We start from the raw sequence: 22,194 nt of genomic DNA, 5'->3' as shown, positions 1-22,194 counted from the left end.
AAACTGATCGGTTCTCGATTTAATCCAGTTGAATTGCCGGATCCTTGACTAGTCAATGACCTCTATGTTCAAGCAATCTAATTAGAAACCCAATCCAGTCCAATAGCCGGTTCATCGGATTGACCGGTTCAATTGCCGAGCAGTGCCGAATCTCTAACTACATAAGGCGCGGAAGGCCTTGCTACAGTGATTCCGCTGGTTATTTTGTAATTTGAGCGTTGATTTTGTCTTCATTTGTCTTTGTAGGTGTGATGGAAGTCATTGTGAGGTCATCTCTGTTTCATGCTTGTCGGCCACAGGTTCTAAATTTTGGTCGCCTTATTCCAATTTTACCCTTTTACACTGGTTTCGTTGTTGTTTCTCTGCAGATTTTGGCCTTTTCCGTCTTTTTATTGCAAGTAGTGGTTGGCCCGTTGCCTGCTGCATATACCTACCCAGATTTCTTGGACCTCTCACGGTTTTTGCGAAATCTTTTATGGTCTGCCGTATTATGTTGGTTCATTGTGTTTGGATTTCAGAAACAAAAAAAATGCTACTATATCCATCCATATATAGCCAAAAAAAAAAATGATAGGCAAACAAATCACCAACTTTGGCTGCCAAATTACTCTTTACAAGTTTCTCGCAACTTTCAATAGCATAAAATTAATTAGAACCAATAATCAAATCACAATTAGACAAAACATAAATATACCGTAAACAATAAAAATACCAAAAAATTGCAAAACAATTACTTACTCTACTAATAGAAAAACATATCAAAATCATAATCATTCAAAATAATACAAAATATGACAAATTCATACTACATTACAAAAATTATATTACAAATCTTTACACGTGTTCCAATATAGAATACTATGTCTTCTGCTCTCAATATGTGCCCGTAAAGCTCCAGGTGTCTTTTGCTCGCAATATGTGACCGCCACAAATTTGGTTTTAATATTAATATATACTGAATTATATTAGTTTAAAGCTTCCCCTCACGCTCCAGTTACAAGTTAATTGTTTCCTTTTGCTATTATGATCATGTTTTATTTTCTAATATGTCTATATCTAATAAATATAAATCGCAAAATAAAATATCTCCATATCTAAGAAATATAAAATATAAATCAATTATGAACCAAATATACATGTCAACAAAAATATGGATTTTTTTAAAAAAGGTACACATCAGGACAGATTGTGTGTGTATCTAATACTATTGATTTAAAGCTTTTGCGTTTTAATATTGGCAAAGTGATGATTAATTCTGTGTTTTTTTATATATAACTGATTTTTAGCGAAATATATATATTGACAAGAATATTTATTTCCAGAAATTTATATATATGTATATATATCAACACAAATTTAAATTTTGTTTGTATCTAATAAATGTTTATATATATGTATACATATGGACACAAATTTAAATTTCCTGTTTATCTAATAAATATTTTTTACCTTCTCAATTATTAATTTAAAGTTTTTGCGTCTGTTTAGCAAAATACATAGCAATTCCTCTACGATGCCACCGCATGCTATCAAATTTTACGTGGCTCTTCTCTGGTGATTAAAGGTTACGTGGCGCAAAATTTATTTTACGTGGTTACAAATTACAAGTTACACCTGTAGGTACAGCTCATGTCGTGTACTTAAAGATAGAGATATGTTTGTTTCATTCAGTTCTTTCACATATTACATACAGTCATAGTGGACTTGCAATCATTAGTCACATTTAATGCATGCACGTGCTTCGTTCTGCCAGGCCACAAACTCTTTGTATAGTTGAAGGTTATGCATTCCGTCTGCATTAACCTTTTCGCTCTCAGTTTCTTTCATTTGGTTTTCTTCATCTACGGTCTAGCAGCTATTATAATGTTTAGAGATGTTTCTCTTCTCTCTTGCGCCTTTCTGTTAGCTCGTTATTTTCTATTGGCTTTTCCTGATCCCTGTGTCGAATTCTCAGCTTCACGCCGGCTTTAATCAGGTACGTCCTTGTTTTTCTTTACTGCATTTCCTGGTTGACCTTTTCCTTGTTTGCTCTTAGTTAATCTGCAGTTACTTATTTTCTTTTCTTGTGGTTGAAGTTATGTTTCTATCATTTTTTTCCTCCCGATTAAGTACCTAAAAATATCTGTTTTGTTTCCATGATTTTTGCGATAAAACTCAGTACTTCGCGCAGAATCATTTTTCTTTGTTGCAGCTTTTTAGTCTGCATTAACTCTGAATTTTTTTACGTTAGCTGACTCCATAAACTATTAACAAATTTAAAAAATCTTCTTGCTTTTCCCATTTTGGTGTATTTTGCTCATGCTCACTGTGTGTGCCTTTTCCATGATCATACCAGTTCATTTAGTGCACCCAAGTTTTCCGCGATCCTATTAGCCGTTTATTATTCAGGTAAAGCAATCCTTTCTTCGCTTAATTGCTTCTCCTTTGCTTACTGTTCAGTGTATTCTGCTTTGTTCTATTTGATTTTGCATACCATGTTTGTTATCTCTTTGCCTATTGAGTAGCGATCATCTATATATAAAAAAGGCACATGCTTTTTGCTTTCATATTCATGATCTGCGAAATTTCCAGAAACTTTTAAACAGTATGGGCACCCCGCGACAGCCGCGGGATCGAATGCCTAGTTTAATAACTATGCATGCAATGACCCCTAAATTGTGCATCTTGACCAAAACAGATATCCATCAGTATCTAAAATTAGAAGTTGAAGCACGAAACGAGAAGCAAATAGAGAGCAATTAAGGTATCCAAAAGTGAAAACTGCAGCTCGATTGGAAGTTCGACAAATCCTTGTAGGAATGCCAAGCTTATGCGTGGTGCTTCAATTGTTGCAAATCTATACTATATATAAAAGTGCTTTGAATGGTTTATCAATGAGTGTTTTTTTTAACTTTTTTTATTTATCTAATATGTCTTTAAGACAATTTGCCTACATATGCCCTTAATTTCCTGTTGAAATACTAATACTATCCACTTGGGAGTACATGCTATGTTTCTAACTATGTTAGGCTCTGAGGCTAGTAGTAGTCATTTTGTAAATAGATGTGACTCAATTGTTGCAAATAATAACAAATCAGCCTTCTAAGAAGAAAATAAGATATTTTGTAATAGAAATGACACACGCTACTTTGGTCTATATGCGTACAAAAAGCATGCCACATGAAGAACACAAGAAAGAGGTAAGTATACAAATAGAAAGCTCTAATAAAAATGAGCAGAAAAGTCAAATTGATTATTTTGTGATTAACTTTGTGTACATGCCGTAGTTCTTTTGAATTTTCTTTTCCATTCTAGCCAAAGGCTGCTTTTTTAAACAAGAACTTTCAAATGTTTGAGGTAACTAAGAATCTTACAAGTCCCGGTCCGATGTGACAGAACCTTACAAGTCAAAGAAATAAAGCAAACGAAAGCGGAAAAAATATTAATAAATATTAATAAGACGCCCCTATGTTATACGAATCAAACCTGATGTAATAAAGGTCAGATTAAAATAAAGCAAACAATTTGCCCACAAGTCTCAATTGAAGAAAAATCTTTCCACTTCATTTTTTGTTCCAAGTACATAGCGATCACCCCACAAGGTTATCAATTATGGCATAGCTTTTAGTATAATTGTATTTAACTACTAGTGGACAAAGTTGTCGAATGTATTTGACTACTAGTGGACAAATTTGTCGAACAACTATGACCAAAGAAAGAGCTAGACAATAACTGTTGTCATTTCATAGTTATACTCATTAACAAGAAAAATAGGATTCTATCTTTTATATGACAATTAGAATTTTCCTATCAAATTCTAAGTACATTAAAAAGTCACGAGAAGCAAGATAAAATGGTATGAAAAAGACTATCAAATTCTTAAATAAACCACATGATCTACCCAAAAATTTTCCTATCTACGAAACCTTTTGTCACATACAAAGAATTAAGCTCCTCTCCATTAACTGAAAAGGATTTTAATGTATATACAAAAATGAAAATTAAATTGATTAAATTTTACCATTAGATCAAACTTTAAAACTTTTATCGTTATTTTGAACTATTTTCTACTGTCCAAATATTTTGTTCAAATAGAATAACAAAAATGTTCATAGATAAGTTTGATTTTTAATTGCGTTGATCTACTTGTGAAAATAAAACTATTCGCATAAACATATTACTTTCTGAAAATTTATTTGTATAGATATAAATATATAGAAGATTCCAATATCACTGCTCAAAAAGTGAACGACCCTAGGACCTTCCATGGTCGTACTCGTACAACGGTGCCGTAAATGATGTATTGACTTAATCATCCCCACTGGTCCTGCTTTACTGAATTTTCTATGGTAAAAGAGCTTGAAAAACTAGTATAAAAAGAGAACACCAGCACAGCCAAATGCATGATCATATATCACATGGCTTTCATCAATCTTGATCTTTCATTTTTCTCAATTTTTTCCTTGCTCATATTCCTTCTACCCCTTCTCAAATGGTTCTATGCTGCTTCTAAACCCCAGAAAAAGTTACCACCATCTCCACCAAAGCTCCCAATTATTGGCAATCTTCACCAGCTTGGCCAGTTTCCACATCGCTCCCTCCAATCACTGTCAAGAAAATATGGTCCACTCGTGCTGCTTGAACTGGGAAGCAAGCCAATGCTGGTTGTCTCTTCCTCTGATGCAGCTTGCCAGATCTTGAAAACCCATGATTTATCCTTTGCAAGCAGGCCTAAATCGAGCATCCCAGATAAACTCTTTTACGGAAGCAAGGACATAGCTTTTGCGCCATATGGCGAGTATTGGAGACAACTAAAAAGCATTTCTATGATTCATCTTTTGAGTAACAAAAGGATTCAGTCTTTTCAACATGTCAGAGAAGAAGAGACGTCACTCATGATCGAGAAGATCAGCCGAATGTGTTCTTCCACAGCTGTAAACTTAAGTGACATGTTTTTAATTCTCACAAATGATATAATCTGTAGGGTTGCCTTGGGGAGGAAGTATAGTGAGGAAGAAAATGGGAGGAAAAGTATGGAGAATTTGAAGGTGTTTGGTGAGTTACAGGGTATTTTTGATGTAGGAAACTATATTCCTTCGCTTGCATGGGTTAATCGCTTCAATGGCTTGGATTCTAAAGTGAAGAAAACGGTTAAACAGATTGATGGATTTCTGGAGGGTGTGATAGAAGAGCACATGAATAAGGGGAAAGGAAAGGCTGAAAGCGACTCTACTACTGAGGAAAGATGCCAAGACTTTGTAGATATCTTGATTGAGATTAATGAGGAAAAGACTATGGGCTTTGCTCTTGAGCGAGATGCCATGAAAGCTATCATCCTGGTAAATTTCTCTCTGCATCTCTTTGCATTGGTAATAAATCTTTGGGATCGAAGCAAGTATGGTTGATTTTGGTGTGGTTGCAGACGGTCATTTTATTCTTATTTTTTAAATTTGGTACATACTAATATCAGTAAATTGGAGTACAACATATAAATCACAACCGAACTTGCATCAAATTCTAAATTTTTTACCTGTTTTAACCACTCAAACATATAAATATTCAGGTTTGTTGAGTTAAGCCTTATGAAGCCTGGATTGATGAGTGAATGGAGTAATAATTGGGTTTTGTCAATCGAGATTTGACAAACCTAAACTCAACCCATTTAAATAGTCATATATACGTTAGAACTATAGAAGCTCACAAACCTTAGGCTCTTTATTGGACTATGAGCCAGCCCAAGCTAGCTTATATTTATTGATTTTTAAAATCATTTCATTGATAAAGTTTGATTACTGCATGGTTTTGAATAAAGTTGGATTGGTACATAATAGAAATAAAGGCTTATTGCCATTGTATAAACGAAACATGTTCTAATGCAACACTTTCTTTGATTCCATTATTTAGGATGTCTTTGGTGCTGGATCTGATACAACACATTCAGTTATGGATTGGGGAATGTCAGAACTTCTAAAGAACCCCAAAGTCTTGCATAAATTGCAGGCTGAGGTAAGAGATGTGACTCAAGGAAAACCAGAAATAACTCGAGCTGATATGGAGAAAATGCAGTACTTAAAAGCAGTGATTAAAGAAACTCTGCGACTTCATACTCCAGTTCCATTACTGGGTCCTAAAGAATCGAATCGAGACGTCAAAATAATGGGGTATGATGTACCAACGAGCACACAGGTGCTTGTGAATGCTTGGGCAATTGCAAGAGATCCATTGTTGTGGGAGAACCCTGAGGAATTTCGACCTGAGAGGTTTTTGGGCTCGAGTGTAGATTTTCATGGTTTGAACTTTGAGTTAATTCCGTTTGGTGCTGGACGAAGAGTTTGCCCGGGTGTCAACTTCGCCATGTCAGTAATTGAACTTGCATTGGCAAAACTGGTCAACAAATTTAACTTTACATCACCTGATGGAATCAATCCAAACGAGTTGGACATGACCGAATCATTTGGTATCACAGTCCACAGAAAATTTCCTCTGCATGCCATTGCCACACCATATTCTTGCTAATATCTTTGTTTATGATGTAACTATAGTGATGGGTTATTGTATACTATTTAAGTTATCTACAATTTACTGATAATGTTGGAATTTCGTAGTGGCTTAGTCCCTCTTTTTGGTGTGATTATCATGGGTTCAGCCATATATTTACCGTTCTTATATAGTGATATAAATTTACCTTTCTTATAGTAATGCATTGATCCAAGTTACCATTGGCGTCGGCCTAGTGATTACGGGATGGCTCTTTGAATTCTCTTCACTATTAGATTTAAGACTTAAATTTTGCGCGTAACAATTGAGATTGAAAGGGCACGGGAAGGAGTTAATCCAAGTTAAAGCCGCTGCTGGTTCTATTGCAACATCATTAGATGGAGCCAAGAACGTTGCAATGGTTGTTCAAGTTTTTGTGTTTGTTACCACTCGATGTTTAGGACTTATGAACAAATCATTACTGATTACCCGTACCATTTACGAAAAAGATGGATACCTAGCAGGGGGATATACATGATTATTGGCAAGAATTACAGTTCAATGAGCTTCAGGATAATACATACATTTAATAGGAGACCACAAATGACGATTAATGCATCAGGCAAAGGTTCAACACCAACCCACTGTTTTCTTCCTTGAAGAGCTGAAGTCCAGGTCTTGTGTCTTGATGAAGCATAGTTATGAGATTAAAATCATAGTGTTCTGGCATTCCCAGTCTAAGAGCACCTGAACTTTGGTTAGCTCACCTTCAAAGTAGCCTATGAGTCCCAATCCTTCACAAATCAGATCCAAAATCCTCAAGAGAAACTTTCGTGCTTCAAAAAAGGTTGTATGAATTGTGGTGCTAATCATTGTAAGGGAATTCCTAACTTCATTCTTATTTAAATAAGTTGGGTCATACGTAGAGGCTTTACCGATATCTGGTAGGCGCAAAGATTGAATATAATCCTCCACAGGATGGCAACTGTGTGTGATGTTATCACTCCAGTGGTGAAAATCTTCTTTGTGATAATTTAGAGTGCTTGAGAAGATTCTGCAGATTTGGCTGATGTCACTGTCGTTGGAGTAAAAGCCTGGCAGCCTAAAGAATTCCTGGATAACATTCATTGTCTCCTCCATTAAGCCTTCAGAAACTCCATGAATAATGACCTGAACTAACAGCATTTACTTATGAGTAGCAAGATTGATAATGTGTTCCAAATGATGGTCTTAGACAATCATCATCAAGGATTATGTTTAGTTTTTCAGTTCAAACATAATCAGTACTATGAACCTGAAAGAATCCAAATTCTTGGCTTGATTTCATAATCGGCTCAATGACTTCAGCTTGTTCAAGCCTGCAGCTTCCTCAAGGTCAATGGTTGGAATGTTGATGGGGTGCAAAATTGTTATTCAATTTATAATTATTTTTCCCTTGATTTTAGCTAAATATTGTATTAATTAATTGATTCTACTTATTTTTGATATTTGGTGCTAATTGTAGGGAGGAGGAACAAAAAGTGATAAAAGAGGTGATTTTTCAAAAATTACTTTCAAGTCTAGAAGACTCAGGAATTTATCGCGCACGGAGATTTCCTAGTTTGAGTTAAATATGGACATCTTAGGTGGAATTTGGAAGACTTTAATTATCTTTGGTAGTTGTACAGTTGAATTAGGAAACATGAGTTATTATTGTTTTTATTTCCCTTTTTTCTAATTAGGCAATAGGCCTTTATTATGAGTAGTAGACACGAAGTAGGAAACAAAGAATAAGGGAAGTCGGATTCCCGTTTGATTAGTACTCCGTAGGGTAGAAACCATAAAAAGAGGGTCGTGACTCTTTTGCTAGAGAGGAGAAGAACGGCTGCTTGGCCTTTCTGTTCGTCTTTTCTTGAGTTTTCTTCTTTTGTCGAACGTTCGCGCAATTTTCTTCAATGGAATTGCTTGGGTTGTTCTCAATAGAGAGTAGCTGAATTTCTTTTTCTAGTCGAAGGTCAACTTGGAGATTCGGTTCCAAACATCTGTGAGATCGAATTATTTTATTTATTTCTTTTATTCATTGGTATTCGTACGTTTTCTGGTTTAACTTCTTATGATTGTTCTGTTATTTGAATGTTAAGGGTCCGACATTCGAATTAACCTAACAATCTACTATTAGATTAACGGGTTGAATCCGTAATTATTTGATTGGTTAATGCCAGTGGCGATTAGCATGATTGGTCCCGTGTTAGGAAAATGAGATGATCTAACTTAAATAAACCCTCATAGTGTGTTTGTTAGTTAGGGTTGGATTTTTCTAATTCTTAATGCAATCAAAGAATTAAATCCTACGGTCGTACCTAGGATTGTTTCTTGGTTAGAGAAAAAGTCAACGGTTGTACCTTGCCTATCGACAAAGTAAGGAAAAGTTGGTTGTCAGAATTTGTTGATAGTTATAATCAATCTATTAATGAGTAATTGAATTATCTTTGCATCGATGATCAGTTGAATGGACCGTGGCTGAAAAGTTGCACCTTGAGCTAGAATCGTATCTACTGTTGATTAACTCCTATTTATTTCCGTTAGTTGTTTTATTAGTTGGTTAATTAAGTTGTTTTTATATTTTCTAAAATTTCCCCTATTCAGGATTCTAGAAGAAACGAATCATCTCCAATCCCTGTGGATTCGACCCTACTCACCGTTATATATAAACATTTGTATTTATCTTGAGTAGATAATTATTATTGTACAGGCTCGACACCTGTTAATTTTTGGCGCCGTTGTCGGGGTCTGGTACATAATTAATTTGTTTCTTTTGGAGTTCATCTTATTTTTATTTTTATTTTTCTCTTATTATTATTATTTTTTTACTAGTTTATGACTGCTAACATTCAATATTTTTGTGATAGATTGAATTTTATTCCTAGGAGGAGTAATGAGACTTGTGTATTTTGTAATGATCAATATTTAGATACACTAACCTTTTTTTCGAGAAAAATTGGCTATTGCAACTTGTGGATTCTATTATGCCTCAAATCATTCAATTGATAGGTGCCCCGTATTTCAAAATGGCCTGAATGCCCCAATCAATACTTTTGGAGGTTTTTCACCCCGATCTCAAACGTGGTATGACCCTTATTCAAATGAATATGATTAAGGATAGTGAGATAATTCCAATTTTAATTATGCGACAGGGCCAATGGATTTTCAACAGCAAGAGTCTCAAGAACCATCATCCACGTCAGGTATGTCTCTTGAAGAAATGATTGAATCACTAGCTACTAACACAGATCGATTTCATCAAAAGACACAAATGAACATTCGTAACCTGGTGGATCGAGTGCGTCTATTGACATCTAGAATAATGCAATTGGCTTCTCAAATATGTGAAGAATTGCTCTTATAGACTATTATCGATCTTGAGAAAGATGAGAGTGCAATTACCCTAACATGTGATGAGGAGCTGCAAGAGTCCCCAGGAGAAGGATCTACAGATGCCGTTGAAAAGGAAGTTGAGAATAAAAAAATAAAACTCCAATCTCTAATTGTTCAAGTGGATGAATCCAGTGAATAATTCTCAAATATGGTGACATCTTCTCCATTCTCTAGCCAACATTACCCTGTCTCTTATTCTATAATTTCTGCTAGTGCAATTGATTTTGTTATATCAGAAATTTTTGAGTTTCATGGCAGGAATAAGTTAGGAGTTGCTATGGCCAAATATCTTGAACCGATAAGTGCTCGTGATGGAGGAGCAAGTGAAGAATTAAGCTCACCGTTTAACTGTTTGGTGCTATCTACTAGTCAATGGAAGAAAGCAACTAGTATGCTTAAAAATCATTCTATTTACGAGGGTTACCATGATTACATAGAGGATGAAACATTGAAACAAGCTATAAGATTTTATCCTCCGTGAACAAGCATAGCAATGTCTAGCCAAAGACATTAAAGAAAGACGCTTATTGGGAGGCAACCCAATTCAATTTTTAGTTTATTTTAATTATTAGTTTCATTATATTTATCTTATGTTTTTCATATTTGGTGTGTTTAATTTTCATTTTTTGTTTCAATGGTCAGAAGACTTCCTCCCGATAGGACGTGTCAGTGAGTAGAGGGCACGTGGTAATGCGCTAATAATTCGCTCCACCACCAGAAACGTTTACACCATCAGGCCGTGCCCACGGCTACTTGCCCGAGAGCTCATGTTTTGAGTTTAAAGGCCGACAAGGCAACATGACGCGCACGCACCTAGAGGACACGTTGTAACTTGTAATTAGTCAACTTTATCATCAGAAGAGTTTCAACCAACAAAACATGCCCACGTCTTGTTCCAACAAGGGGGAAGTAAAAAAAAACAGAGAGACAAAAAGATTTTTTTTTCTTTCTTTCTTTCTTTCCTTTTCTTTTTCCTTTTCTCTTTCCTTTCTTTCTCTCTTCTTTTTTTTCCTCTCTTCTTTCTTTGTATCTTTCTTCCCTTTCCATTTTCTTTGCCATAGCTGTCCGTCTTTCTTCACCATCGACTATTACGTCCCAAGGAAGGTCACCGTTGCTATTGGACCAATTTCATCCCTCTCCAATTTGCTTCACCGTCGGCAATCGTAGCCCCTAAAATTTGTCGGCCGAATGGTGCACCACTAAAGGAGATTTCTCACCTGCATGGACAAGTCCATCAAATGGATGATCGGTTGGCTAATGTCGAGCTTCACATGTCTTTTGCCTCTCACCTATAGCTGTGCCACAACCCCCCTGATAATCAGGGAAGTTTCATTGCTCCCTTCCTCTACTTTTATTTTTTTTATTTCTTACATTAGGGACAATGTAAGATTTAGGTGTGGGGGGTAGTATATGATAGTATATTAGAAAAGTACAAGTGTAGGCATTTTTGTTGGAATTTTTGTTCAACTTTGTCGAATTTTATCCAATTTTTGCCACTTCTTGCATATTTTTGTGGTTATTTCTAATTAACAATGGCTAGATATTTCAAAATTTTCTATTGCTAAGGTTTTATGTGTTAATGTATCAAGTATAGCATGGTTAAGTCGAAGCGTATCTCTCTGGCGAATATTTGAGATTTGTGACTTTTACCATTTTTGATTAACTTTTCTAGATATTGTAAATATTTGTCTGTCATTTTTCATGTAAATTGGTTCAACTATTAATTTTAGTTCTCCATGTTTGAGAGATGAAGCAGACTTGTGATCTTTAATTTTATTTTGTTGCTAATCTGTGAATCATATTTGATTATACTCCGCTGGTTATCGTTGCCTAGTAACCGGGGGTTTTCGCCAAAAGTGTCGACTTTCGCGTCAAAAAGTGGCGATAGCTATGAGTATGTGGTCATTAAGTGATAAGAGTTGAGTAACCGGGCTCTTTCATTTAGTAGATGTCAGAGTTTGCGTCAAAAGCTTTGAATAGTTAAGGACTAAGTTTTTTCTCCCGAATTAAAAAAAAAAAAACTCAAGTGTGGGGATATTTTAAAAAAGAAAAAAAGATGTGCTAATAGTGAAAAATGTCAAAGTGTATTTTGCTTAACAGTCAAACCATTTGCTAACAAATGCTAGTTGAATATTTTATATCCTTATATTGGTTAGTCAAAAATTGGGAGAGTCTTTTGGTTATAAAAGCTAACCAGAGAGACATCTTGGAGACTAGCCACTAGTGCTTGACATGTGTTTTAATTGTATCTTGGCAATGGGTAATTTGAGTGATAGCCATTCTTTGAACTTGTTTGTTTGATTTGTTGTTTCTCAAGTTTGAGGATAAGCATGATCTAGCTGTGGAGGGAATTGATAGGGTGCAAAATTGTTATTCAATTTATAATTATTTTTCCCTTGATTTAGCTAAATATTGTATTAATTGATTGATTCTAGTTATATTTTGTATTTGGTGCTAATTGTAGGGAAGTGGAGCAAAAAGTGATAAAAGATGTAATTTTTCAAAAATTACTTTCAAGTCCAGAAGACTCGGAAATTTATCACGCATGGAGATTTCCTAGTTCGAGTTAAATATGGATATCTTTGGTGGAATTTGGAAGACTTTAATTATTTTTGTTAGTTGTAGAGTTGAATTAGGAAACATGAGTTATTATTATTTTTATTTCCTTTTTTTCTAATTAGGCAATAGGCCTATATTATGAGTAGTAGAAACGAAGTAGGAAACAAAGAATAAGGGAAGCCGGATTCCCATTTGATTAGTACTTCGTAGGATAGAAAGAATAAAAAACGGGTCGTGACTCTTTTGTTAGAGAGGAGAGGAATGGCCGCTTGGCCTTTCTGTTCGTCTTTTCTTGAGTTTTCTTCTTTTGTCGAACGTTCACGCAATTTTCTTCAATGGAATTGCTTGGGTTGTTCTCAATGGAGAATAGCTGAATTTCTTTTTCTAGTCGAAGGTCAACTTGAAGACTCGGTTCCAAACATTTGTAAGATCGAATTATTTTACTTATTTCTTTTATTCATTGGTATTCGTACGTTTTTTGGTTTAACTTCTTATGATTGTTGTGTTATTTGAATGTCAAGGGCCTGCTATTCAAATTAATCAATAATCTACTGTCAGATTAACCGGTTGAATCCGTAATTGTTTGATTGGTTAATGCTAGCGGCGACTAGCGTGATTGGTCCCATATTAGAGAAACACGTGATCTAACTTAAATAAACCCTCGTAGCGTGTTTGTTGGTTAGGGTTTGGCTTTTCTAATTCTTAATACAATCGAAAAATTAAATTCTACAGTCGTACCTAGGGTTGTTTCTTGGTTAGAGAACTAGTCAACGATCGTACTTTGCCTATCGATAAAGTAAGGAAAAGTTGATTGTCAGAACTTGTCGATGATAATAACCAATCTATTAATGAATAATTGAATTATATTTGCATCGATGATCAGTTAAATGGACCGTGTCTGAAAAGTTACACCTTTAGTTAGAGTCGTATCTACTGTTGATTAATTCCTATTTATTTTCGTTAGTTGTTTTATTAGTTGGTTAATTAAGTTATTTTTATATTTTCTAAAATTGCCCCTATTCAGGACTCTAAAAGAAATGAATTATCTCTAATCCCTGTGGATTCGACCCTGCTCACCATTTTATACAAAAATTTGTATTTTTCTTGAGTAGGTAATTATTATTGCACCGGCTCGACACCTGTCAAATGTCTTGTAAGACTTGCCTCCTTTAGGGGCAATTATGACCGACATGATTGATTTTAAAGTGATTGATATTCTAACTAATTAATTGATATTTTGTTAATAATTAATTAGTATCTCTCATTAGATAATGATTAGTGATTGATATTCTAATTAATTGATTGGTATTTTGGAAAAATTGTACCAATAGTCCCTCACATATGACTGATGTAAAATTTTAGTCCCTTAAAATTAAAATGATTGATTTTAGTTTCTAACAATTGAAAAACGATCATTTTTTATGCTTCGTCACCTTTCCGGCCAAATTTTATCGAAATGCGTCACAGATCCATCATGTGATTCATTTTTTGAGGGCAAATTTGGTAACTCATTTAATATTGAACTAATTTTCCATTTAATCTACCATTTTTTCAAATTATTCTCCACCTAAACCTAATTTCACAAATCCAAATCCACATCACTTGTTTACCTTTTCTACCATCATCTTCTCATATCACTCCCACTTCCGCCACCGCCACCACAACAATATGACCCTTTTCTCACTTCTCAATCTCCACCTCTTCCCTTTTCCCTCTTTTCTCCTCTTCTACCCCCAACTTTATGGGTCTTGTAAATAAATATATTTCTTTCTACCTCTATTTTTAAAAAAATCATGGAAATGTGTTATGTAAAATTTCAAGATTTGTTGTAACTAAACAACAAAGCTTGACAGGTGCCAAACCTGTGCAATAATAAATACCTACTCGAGAAAAATACAGATTTTGTATATAGCGGTGAGCAGGGTCGAATCCACAGGGACTGGGGATAATTCGTTTCTTCTAGAGTTTAAAGCATAGGGGGTTTTAGGATTAAATGCTAACTAAACAATTTAACTGCAGAAAAGTAATTAATTAAAAGAAATAACTAGGAGAGTTCTAGCCAAGGGTACACTTCAGAAATGGTTCATGCACTGATCATTGATGCAGAAATAATTCCAACATTTATCAACAGATCAGTTATAGTTGTCATGCACGGGATAAACAACCAACCTTTCCTTAATTTCTCGATAGCTAAGGTACGACCGTTAGCTATTTCTCTAACCCAAAAACAACCCTAGGTACGACCGTAGGATTTAATTTCTAGATTGCATTAATAATTAGAAAGGCCCAATCCTAACTAACAAACACGCTAAGAGGGTTTGTTTAAGTTAGATCGTATGTTTCCCTGACATAAACCCAATTACGCCAGTTGCTACTGGGATAGAGGTAACGAACAATTACGGATTCAATTACCCCTATTTAGCAAAATAGCCTATATGAATAATTAATTATTGCGCACTAATCAATCATACACAAGAGCTATAACAATTAAAAGCAGGAATCATAAATACCAATAAATGAGAAAGCGATTAAAATAAATACGATTTCACAGTAATTGCAGAACCAAATCTTCAGTTGTCCCTTGACTAGAAATAAGAGGCTAGTTCTCCATTAATGGAGAACCAACCTATTCGAAGCTTACAATTGCTGTCTCCCAAATTCCGTCCAAAGAAGAAAAGTAAAAGAGACGAAAAATAAAAACCAAAACAATTCCCCTTTTCAAAGTCGGCCAAAGGAGACAAAAGTCGAGACCAAGTCTAGTGCCCTCACGTCTCTTATTGTTTCCTCCTCGAAGTCAAACAGGGGCCCTGGCCAAGTAGCCATCCCACGTGATCCGGCTTTCTTTCCTCTTATTTGTTTTGTTTCCTATCAAGTACTAATACCTTGGCCTCCACTAACTAAAGGCTTGCAAAAGAATAGAACTCCAATTCTAATTGAAAAAGGGAAACCTTCTAAAACATAATACTAATTATTCCCTAATAAAACATCTTATAAAAGGTGGCAGTTTCCTAATTTTCAACCAATGCTCCACGTAGACTCCATCTTGAATTGGAACACTTGCACTTGACAATCAACTCCAAGAAAATTACCTCTTTTTAGCACTTTTTACTCCAACGCCCTGTAGTTAGCACCAAAATAAAATATCAATAGAATCCACCCAATTAATGAGATATTTAGTCAAATAATTGTGCAATAATGCCCAAAATACCCCACTAAAATGCACCCTATCAAAGCTCAACAAGGCCTGACGTAAAGATGGACGACAGAGGTAAGGCGGTGTCACCAGTAGCACATCCAGTAGTCCAACCTCTCTTCTTCTTGCGAGGGACCTAGAAAATCCAAGGCGAAGGTGGTTTCCCTACCATCACCCGTTTTCAATAATACTTTGAAGAAATGATTGTTTCTCACCACCACACCAAATCTTGATAGCTTATTCCCAAAGGACTTGAAAATTAAAAGATTCCGGAGAGCCTTAGCAAACCCATGATAGCATATGTGGTTGATATAGATATAATCACATCCGAAAGCCTCACTCAAGAAGCTCTAATTAATGTGATCATCTCCAAATTATTGAACCTAATGGCTAGCATTACTTGTAAAAAAAAGATTTGTTTTAACTTTGTTGATTCTTGAGGCTTACAAGGCTGATTTTGGAGTTATTGATGCTGTGTATTTCATCTGGCTCATTTTGCGAAAAATTCAATGAGTTTTTGTGTTGTTTTGACAAAAATAAATGAAAAGAAATCACAGCTATTTTTGGCCATTTTGACCACTTTTTGTACTATTTTTCCGTAAAATAATGCCAGAATCGAAATTTATGCAAAAAACCAAGTGAGGAGTAAAAATTTGAGACAAATTGTGAACAAAAGATGATGGTCTGCGGTGGTGCCGTTGCTAGAATGCACCATGGCAGCTCATGTGAGCTTGGTAAGAAAATGGAAGGAAGATGATAGAAAAAAGAAAAAGAAAGAAAGAATAGAGAAAATGGAGTTTTTATCAAAACTATGTCATTTTAACTAGTTTGGCATGTGGTGAATAATGAAGAGAAACGGTGTATTAGGAAATAAACGGACAATATTAATTGAGTGTCAAATTTGTCCTTAAAAAACTAATCACATGATGGGCTAGTTACATATTCCGACAAAATTTTGACCGGAAAGGTAACAAGGGACCAAAAATGAATATTTTTCAATTGTTAAGAACTAAAATCGATCATTTTGATTCAGAGGGACTGAAATTTCACATTAGTCATATGTAAGGGACTATTGGTCTTGTTAATCCTTTTGTCAATAATTAATTTGTATCTTCCATTTGCTAATGATTAATTGATGATTTCTACTGTTAATTGATGTCTTATTCAATCAGTTAATCAATCAATTAGTCAGAAAATATTATTTCGATTATGAATTTTGGCAAGATTTTCTTGATGGAAGGAAATCATAGGGATTTTTGTATGTGCCAGTAAGGGTCCCTAGCCTAGCCTATAAAATGCCTGTGGTATTCCATCAATTGTACATTTTTTGGTAAGGCATAGGCTAGAAGATCCATACTCTAAATTCTTCTTCTACTTTTCTCTTCTTCTAAATTCTCCTTCTTGTCCACATAGACAAGAAAAAGGCAAGAAGATAAAGGAGTTGTAAGGATTAATCTCTATTTAACAACAATGGCTGGAGGTAAGTCATTTAAATTTCTACTGCTTAGTACAATTTAGTTGTAATTATTTGGTTTACATGTGGTATCAAAGCCACCGTCGAACCATGTTGTTTAACATATAACTTCATGGTTTGTTGGCAATCTGAGAAGAGCTACATAGATTCAGTTAATATTAAATGAATCAAATTCAATTTGTCATGGGATCTATGTATCCATTATCTCAATGATTGAGAATTAATGGCTAATTCCATGTTTATGTATCATCCTTGTGATGATTTATTTGGTCATGCAAGTATGTATCATACATATATCATATATCGTTAGTATGATATTTGATCTTCATTTGGTTATGCTTGTATATGACAACATAACTAATTATATTTTTGCATGAATTATGGTAAGTATATGCCTTTCGACTTTGCATCATGTATGCTAAAATATTATAAATTAAAATATCAAAATGGTCACTCACATTGTCTTAGAGATGCAAAATTAGCTATAAATAAATTAAAATATATACAAACTATTAGGTAAAATGGGCACTTGTCACCATCACTATCTAAAATTACAGGTTGAAGCACCAAACAAAAAATGTAAAGGGAGAAGCAAATAGAGAGCAATTAAGGTTGTCCAAAAGTGAAAACTGCAGCTTGATTGGAACGTGGACAATATCCTAGTAGGAATGCCGAGCTTATGCAAGGTGCTTCAATTGTTGCAAACCTATACTATATATAAAAGTGTTTTGAATGATTTATCGATGGTTTTTTTTTTTTTTTACTTTTTTGATTTATCTAATATGCCTTTAAGACAATTTGCCTACATATACCCTTAATTTCCTGTTGAAATACTAATACTATCCACTTGGGAGCAGGATGCTATGTTTCTAACTATGTTAGACTCTGAGGCTAGTAGTAGTCATTTTGTAAATAGAAATCACTCAATTGCTGCAAATAATAACAAATCAGCCTTCTAAGAAGAAAATAAGATATTTTGTAATAGAAATGACTCACGCTACTTTGGTCTACATGCATACGAAAAGCATGTCAAATGAAGAGCACAAAAAGAGTTAAGTATATGTGGAATTACAAAAGATACAAATAGAAAGCTGTAATAAAAATGAGTAGAAAAGTCAAATTGATTATTTTGTGATTGACTTTGTGATTCCCTTCATACCCTTTACATATGTGAACTGGTCGAAAGATGGGACGAAGAGGGAAAGAGGGGAGGGTTGGGTTGGATGGTACGGGGGAGGGAGTGTAAGTGAGAGGTTTCGGGTTTGAATCATCCTGCTTACACTAAAAAAAAAAGTAGAAAAGTCAAATTGATTATTTTGTGATTGACTTTGTGTACATGCATGCAGTTGTTCTTTCGAATTTTCTTTTCCATTCTAGCCAAAGAAAAATAATAAAAAAAAGTTTTGCATAGCAAATGAGTTGACTCTATATGATAATTTATGATACCTCACTCCTACTTTTATGAGAAGAAAAGACTGCTTTTTCCATAAAAACTTTCAAAAGAAAAGGTTGTTTTTTCCAATAAGAACTTTCAAAATGTTTGAAGAACCGGGTACCCAGGATTCAAAGTCACAGTCCGATGAAGGGTTGCAAACAAACCGAGTCGAGTCAAGTTTTGGTCTTATCGAGTGGAGCCTTGACTTAATTTCATCGAACTCGAACTCGAGCTCGAACTCGACGAGCTGGCAATTTTGAAGCTCGAGCTCGAGCTCGACTCGATTCGAGCCGAGCTAGCCGAGATCGAGCTCGAAAAAAATAAAAATAATTATTTTATTTTTCAAAAAAATAAATAAAATAATATTTTTTCTTAATAAATAATAAAATATTAAGAATATTTATGTAATTTTACTATTAAAATAAAAATAAAAAATATATATATATATACTCGAATTCGCAAGCCAATGAGCTTAATATTTTGAGCTCGAGCTCGAGCTCGATTTTGACTCGACCAGCTTGAGCTCGACTCGAGCTCGATATTGAGCGAGCTCGAGTCGAGCTCGAATCGAGCCGCTCGCGAGTCGCTCGATTCGTTTGCACCCCTAGTCCGATGTAACCGAACTTTACGAGTCAAAGAAATAAAGCAAATGAAAGCGGAAAAAATCCAACGTCATAAGATAATAATTATTAATAAGACGCCCGTATGTTACACGAATCAAACGAACCTGATGTAATAAAGATAAGAGTAAAATAAAGGAAACAATTTGCCGACAGACCTCAATTGAAGAAAAATCTTTCCTCTTCATTTTTTGTTCCAAGTACATAACAAGGTTATCAATTATGGCATAGCTTTTGGTATGATTGTATTTGACTACTAGTGGACAAAGCTGTCGAACAACTATGACCAAAGAAAGAGCTAGACAATAACTATTGTCATGTCATAGTTATACTCATTAACAAAAAAAATAGGATTCTATCTTATGTAGCTCTTTTAATTAGACATATATGATAAGAATATATTGATAAAAAAAAGGACTTGACGTTGCCCAACAAACTAAACTGTTTGTGAGATAAAACTCAAATTCAACAAAATAAATGGTTGGTGGGATAAAATCCATCTCACCACATCCCAAGCCCAACAAACTAAACGGTTGGTGGGATAAAATCAAAATTCAACAAAATAAATGGTTGGTGGGATAAAATCTAAGTTCAACAAATATTCTATATTGCCTCTATTTGTTTTACAAAACAAATTAAATTGTAAAACAAATCAAATATTATTGTTACTTGCTGAGTAAAAAAAATTTTAAGGTAGTTCTTTGTGAAAAAAATTTAGGCCATATTTCAAGACATCAATTTTTAATGCTCAAACTTCTCTTTTTTGCCCTTTGCTAAGTAAGTTGTTGACAGGTGTTGAGCCTGTACAATAATAAAAATCTGCTCAAACTAAAGGTAATTTCTGTAGACAGTGATAAGTAGGGTCGAATCAACAGGGACTGGGAATATTTGTCTCTTTTGAAGTTCACAGTAACAAGGGGGTGTTTTTGTATAAAAGATGATAGTAATTAAACAGTTCGAATAAAATTAAATAGCTAACTAAAAATTAAATGACAAATTACTAAAGCCAAATTAACAATAGCTAAGCACTAGTCAATAAATAACTTCAGTAATGGTTCAACTAATTGATCATCGATGCAAAAATAATTCCAATTATTAACTAATAAATAAGTTATAACTGCCAGACAAGCAATGACAGTCAACTCCTCCTTACTGTGTCGATGACTGAGATACGCTCGTCAATCACTACTCTAATTGAGAAATAACCTTAGGTACGCCCGTAAGATTTAATTTTCCAATTGCCTTACGTATTAGAGGAGTTTTATTCTAACCAAATAACACACTACCAGGGTTATTTTAGATTAGCCTGCGTATTCTCCTGACACAAGCCCAATCATGCCAGTTGTCACTATTTTAGAGCAATTAAACAATTACGGATTTAACGCTCTAATTGACATCAGGTTGCTAAATTAATTCAACGTCCGGGCCCAAGATATTTAATTAGCGAAACAACCATAAACATTACAAACAGAGAATATGCAAATACCAGTAAATCAGATGAATAAATAAAATTAATTCAATCTCATAATTTTAAATGAACCAAAGTCTCCGTTGTTCCTTGACTAGAAGAAGGGATTTAGTTCATCCCTAATGAGGAAATCCCATGCGAAATTACAGAAACAATTGTCACGTCCATTCTTCTCAATTGAGATGTAAATCCGATGTATCAAGAACAAGAATAAGGGAAAAACTATATAAACAAAAGAGTGACTAATCGTTGCTTCATGACTCGCGGCCAAATTCCTACAGCCGAATCCACACCGAAAAGAAGGAAACAAATTTCCTTCCTTTCTTAAGTCTGCTGCTTGTTTCCTCTTTGTGCGGCCGCCCCCACGTTGCACTGGAATTGGAGTCCTACTCCAACTTTGACTCTTCTTTCCTTTATTAATTCAAATCAAGCAATCAACTAAAGGAATGTTTATGGTCCCACATTGCACTTCCAATTGGCAGTTGGTGTCACGCGTCTTTCCCGCATTTCCTGGACACGTTAAGGCCTGACCTGACGTGACTACGCCAAACAGCAATTGGAGTGGAAAATTTGCACAGTTTCACCACATTTTGTTCCAACTCCCTGTAATAAGCACAAATACCAAAAGTGAATAGAATCTGACAATTAATCCACATTTGGTAAGATAATAGGGGAAATTAATTACAAAATAAATAGCAAAATTGCAACCTATTAATTTCCCCACACCTAAACCATGCTTGTTCTCAAACATGAGAACAACAAACAAATACCAATATTTGACAATGGCTATTGCTCTATCTACCATATTGTCAAGATACCAAGAAAACATAGATCAAGGATCAGTGATCAAGATCCAAGAAACATCCCCCCAGTTAGCTTCTAAACCACAAACTCTTGCAATTTAAGGCAAACTAATGTAAGAAAGAGGAATGGTTGCTCAACATTATCAGCAAATGGTCCAATTATTAATCGAAATCTCAACATTAAATCCACAAATCGGCAAGTTGACTTTAAGCACATATCGACATAACTTTCACCTTTTTATCACACTTTTCTATCTTTCTTTTTTTTTTCTTTTTTTTTCAATGGGAACAAAAGACTTAGTCTCTAGCCATTAGAGCCTTTTAACGTGAGTTCCAACATTTGTCAGATGAAAGAGTCCGGTTACTCAGATTCTATCGCCACGCGACCACGTACTCATAGCAATTACTACTTTTTGACGCGAGAATCGACACTTTTGGTGAAAATCTCCAGTTACTCAGTAGTAACAACTAGTGGAGTACAGTCAAGGCTTATTTACAACCAGATAACACAAGAACTCACAATATCACAAAGAAAATAGCAGCAGCTAGCCTCATTATGTTCAAAACATGGAGAACTAAAGTTAATCACTGAACCAATTTACATGAAAATGCCAACCATTATTCCCAATGCCTAGAAAAATTAACCAAAAAATTAGAAGAGCCAAACAATCACGATATTTCCCAAAGAGATGTTCTTGGGCTCATCCACATTAACTACATACACTTTTATTACTAAAACTTGGCAATAGTAGAATTAGAGTCAACAATCCAA

At 34.7% G+C, this 22,194-nt stretch overlaps 1 protein-coding gene across 3 annotated transcripts; it reads left to right on the top strand.

Annotated features, from left to right (window-relative positions):
• Positions 1-1,686: 1,686 nt before the first annotated feature.
• LOC140004607 (norfluorocurarine oxidase-like) lies at positions 1,687-6,659 on the top strand. Of its 3 annotated transcripts, none has more exons than XM_072044704.1 (4): positions 1,687-1,975; positions 2,336-2,388; positions 4,500-5,318; positions 5,884-6,659. In XM_072044704.1, the coding sequence occupies exons 3-4, from the start codon at positions 4,638-4,640 to the stop codon at positions 6,493-6,495; spliced, it is 1,293 nt and encodes a 430-aa protein (XP_071900805.1). In that variant the 5' UTR covers positions 1,687-1,975; positions 2,336-2,388; positions 4,500-4,637; the 3' UTR covers positions 6,496-6,659. The 3 variants fall into 3 exon arrangements, with proteins under 3 accessions (XP_071900805.1, XP_071900803.1, XP_071900804.1); XM_072044702.1 differs by having other exon boundaries at positions 2,678-5,318; XM_072044703.1 differs by having other exon boundaries at positions 1,687-2,388; positions 2,678-5,318.
• Positions 6,660-22,194: the final 15,535 nt, after the last annotated feature.

Source organism: Coffea arabica, chromosome 3e, assembly GCF_036785885.1.
Source record: "Coffea arabica cultivar ET-39 chromosome 3e, Coffea Arabica ET-39 HiFi, whole genome shotgun sequence".
Lineage (NCBI taxonomy): Eukaryota > Viridiplantae > Streptophyta > Magnoliopsida > Gentianales > Rubiaceae > Coffea > Coffea arabica.
Note: the sequence above shows the minus strand (reverse complement) of the source record. Positions and strands in the feature narration are given on the sequence as shown.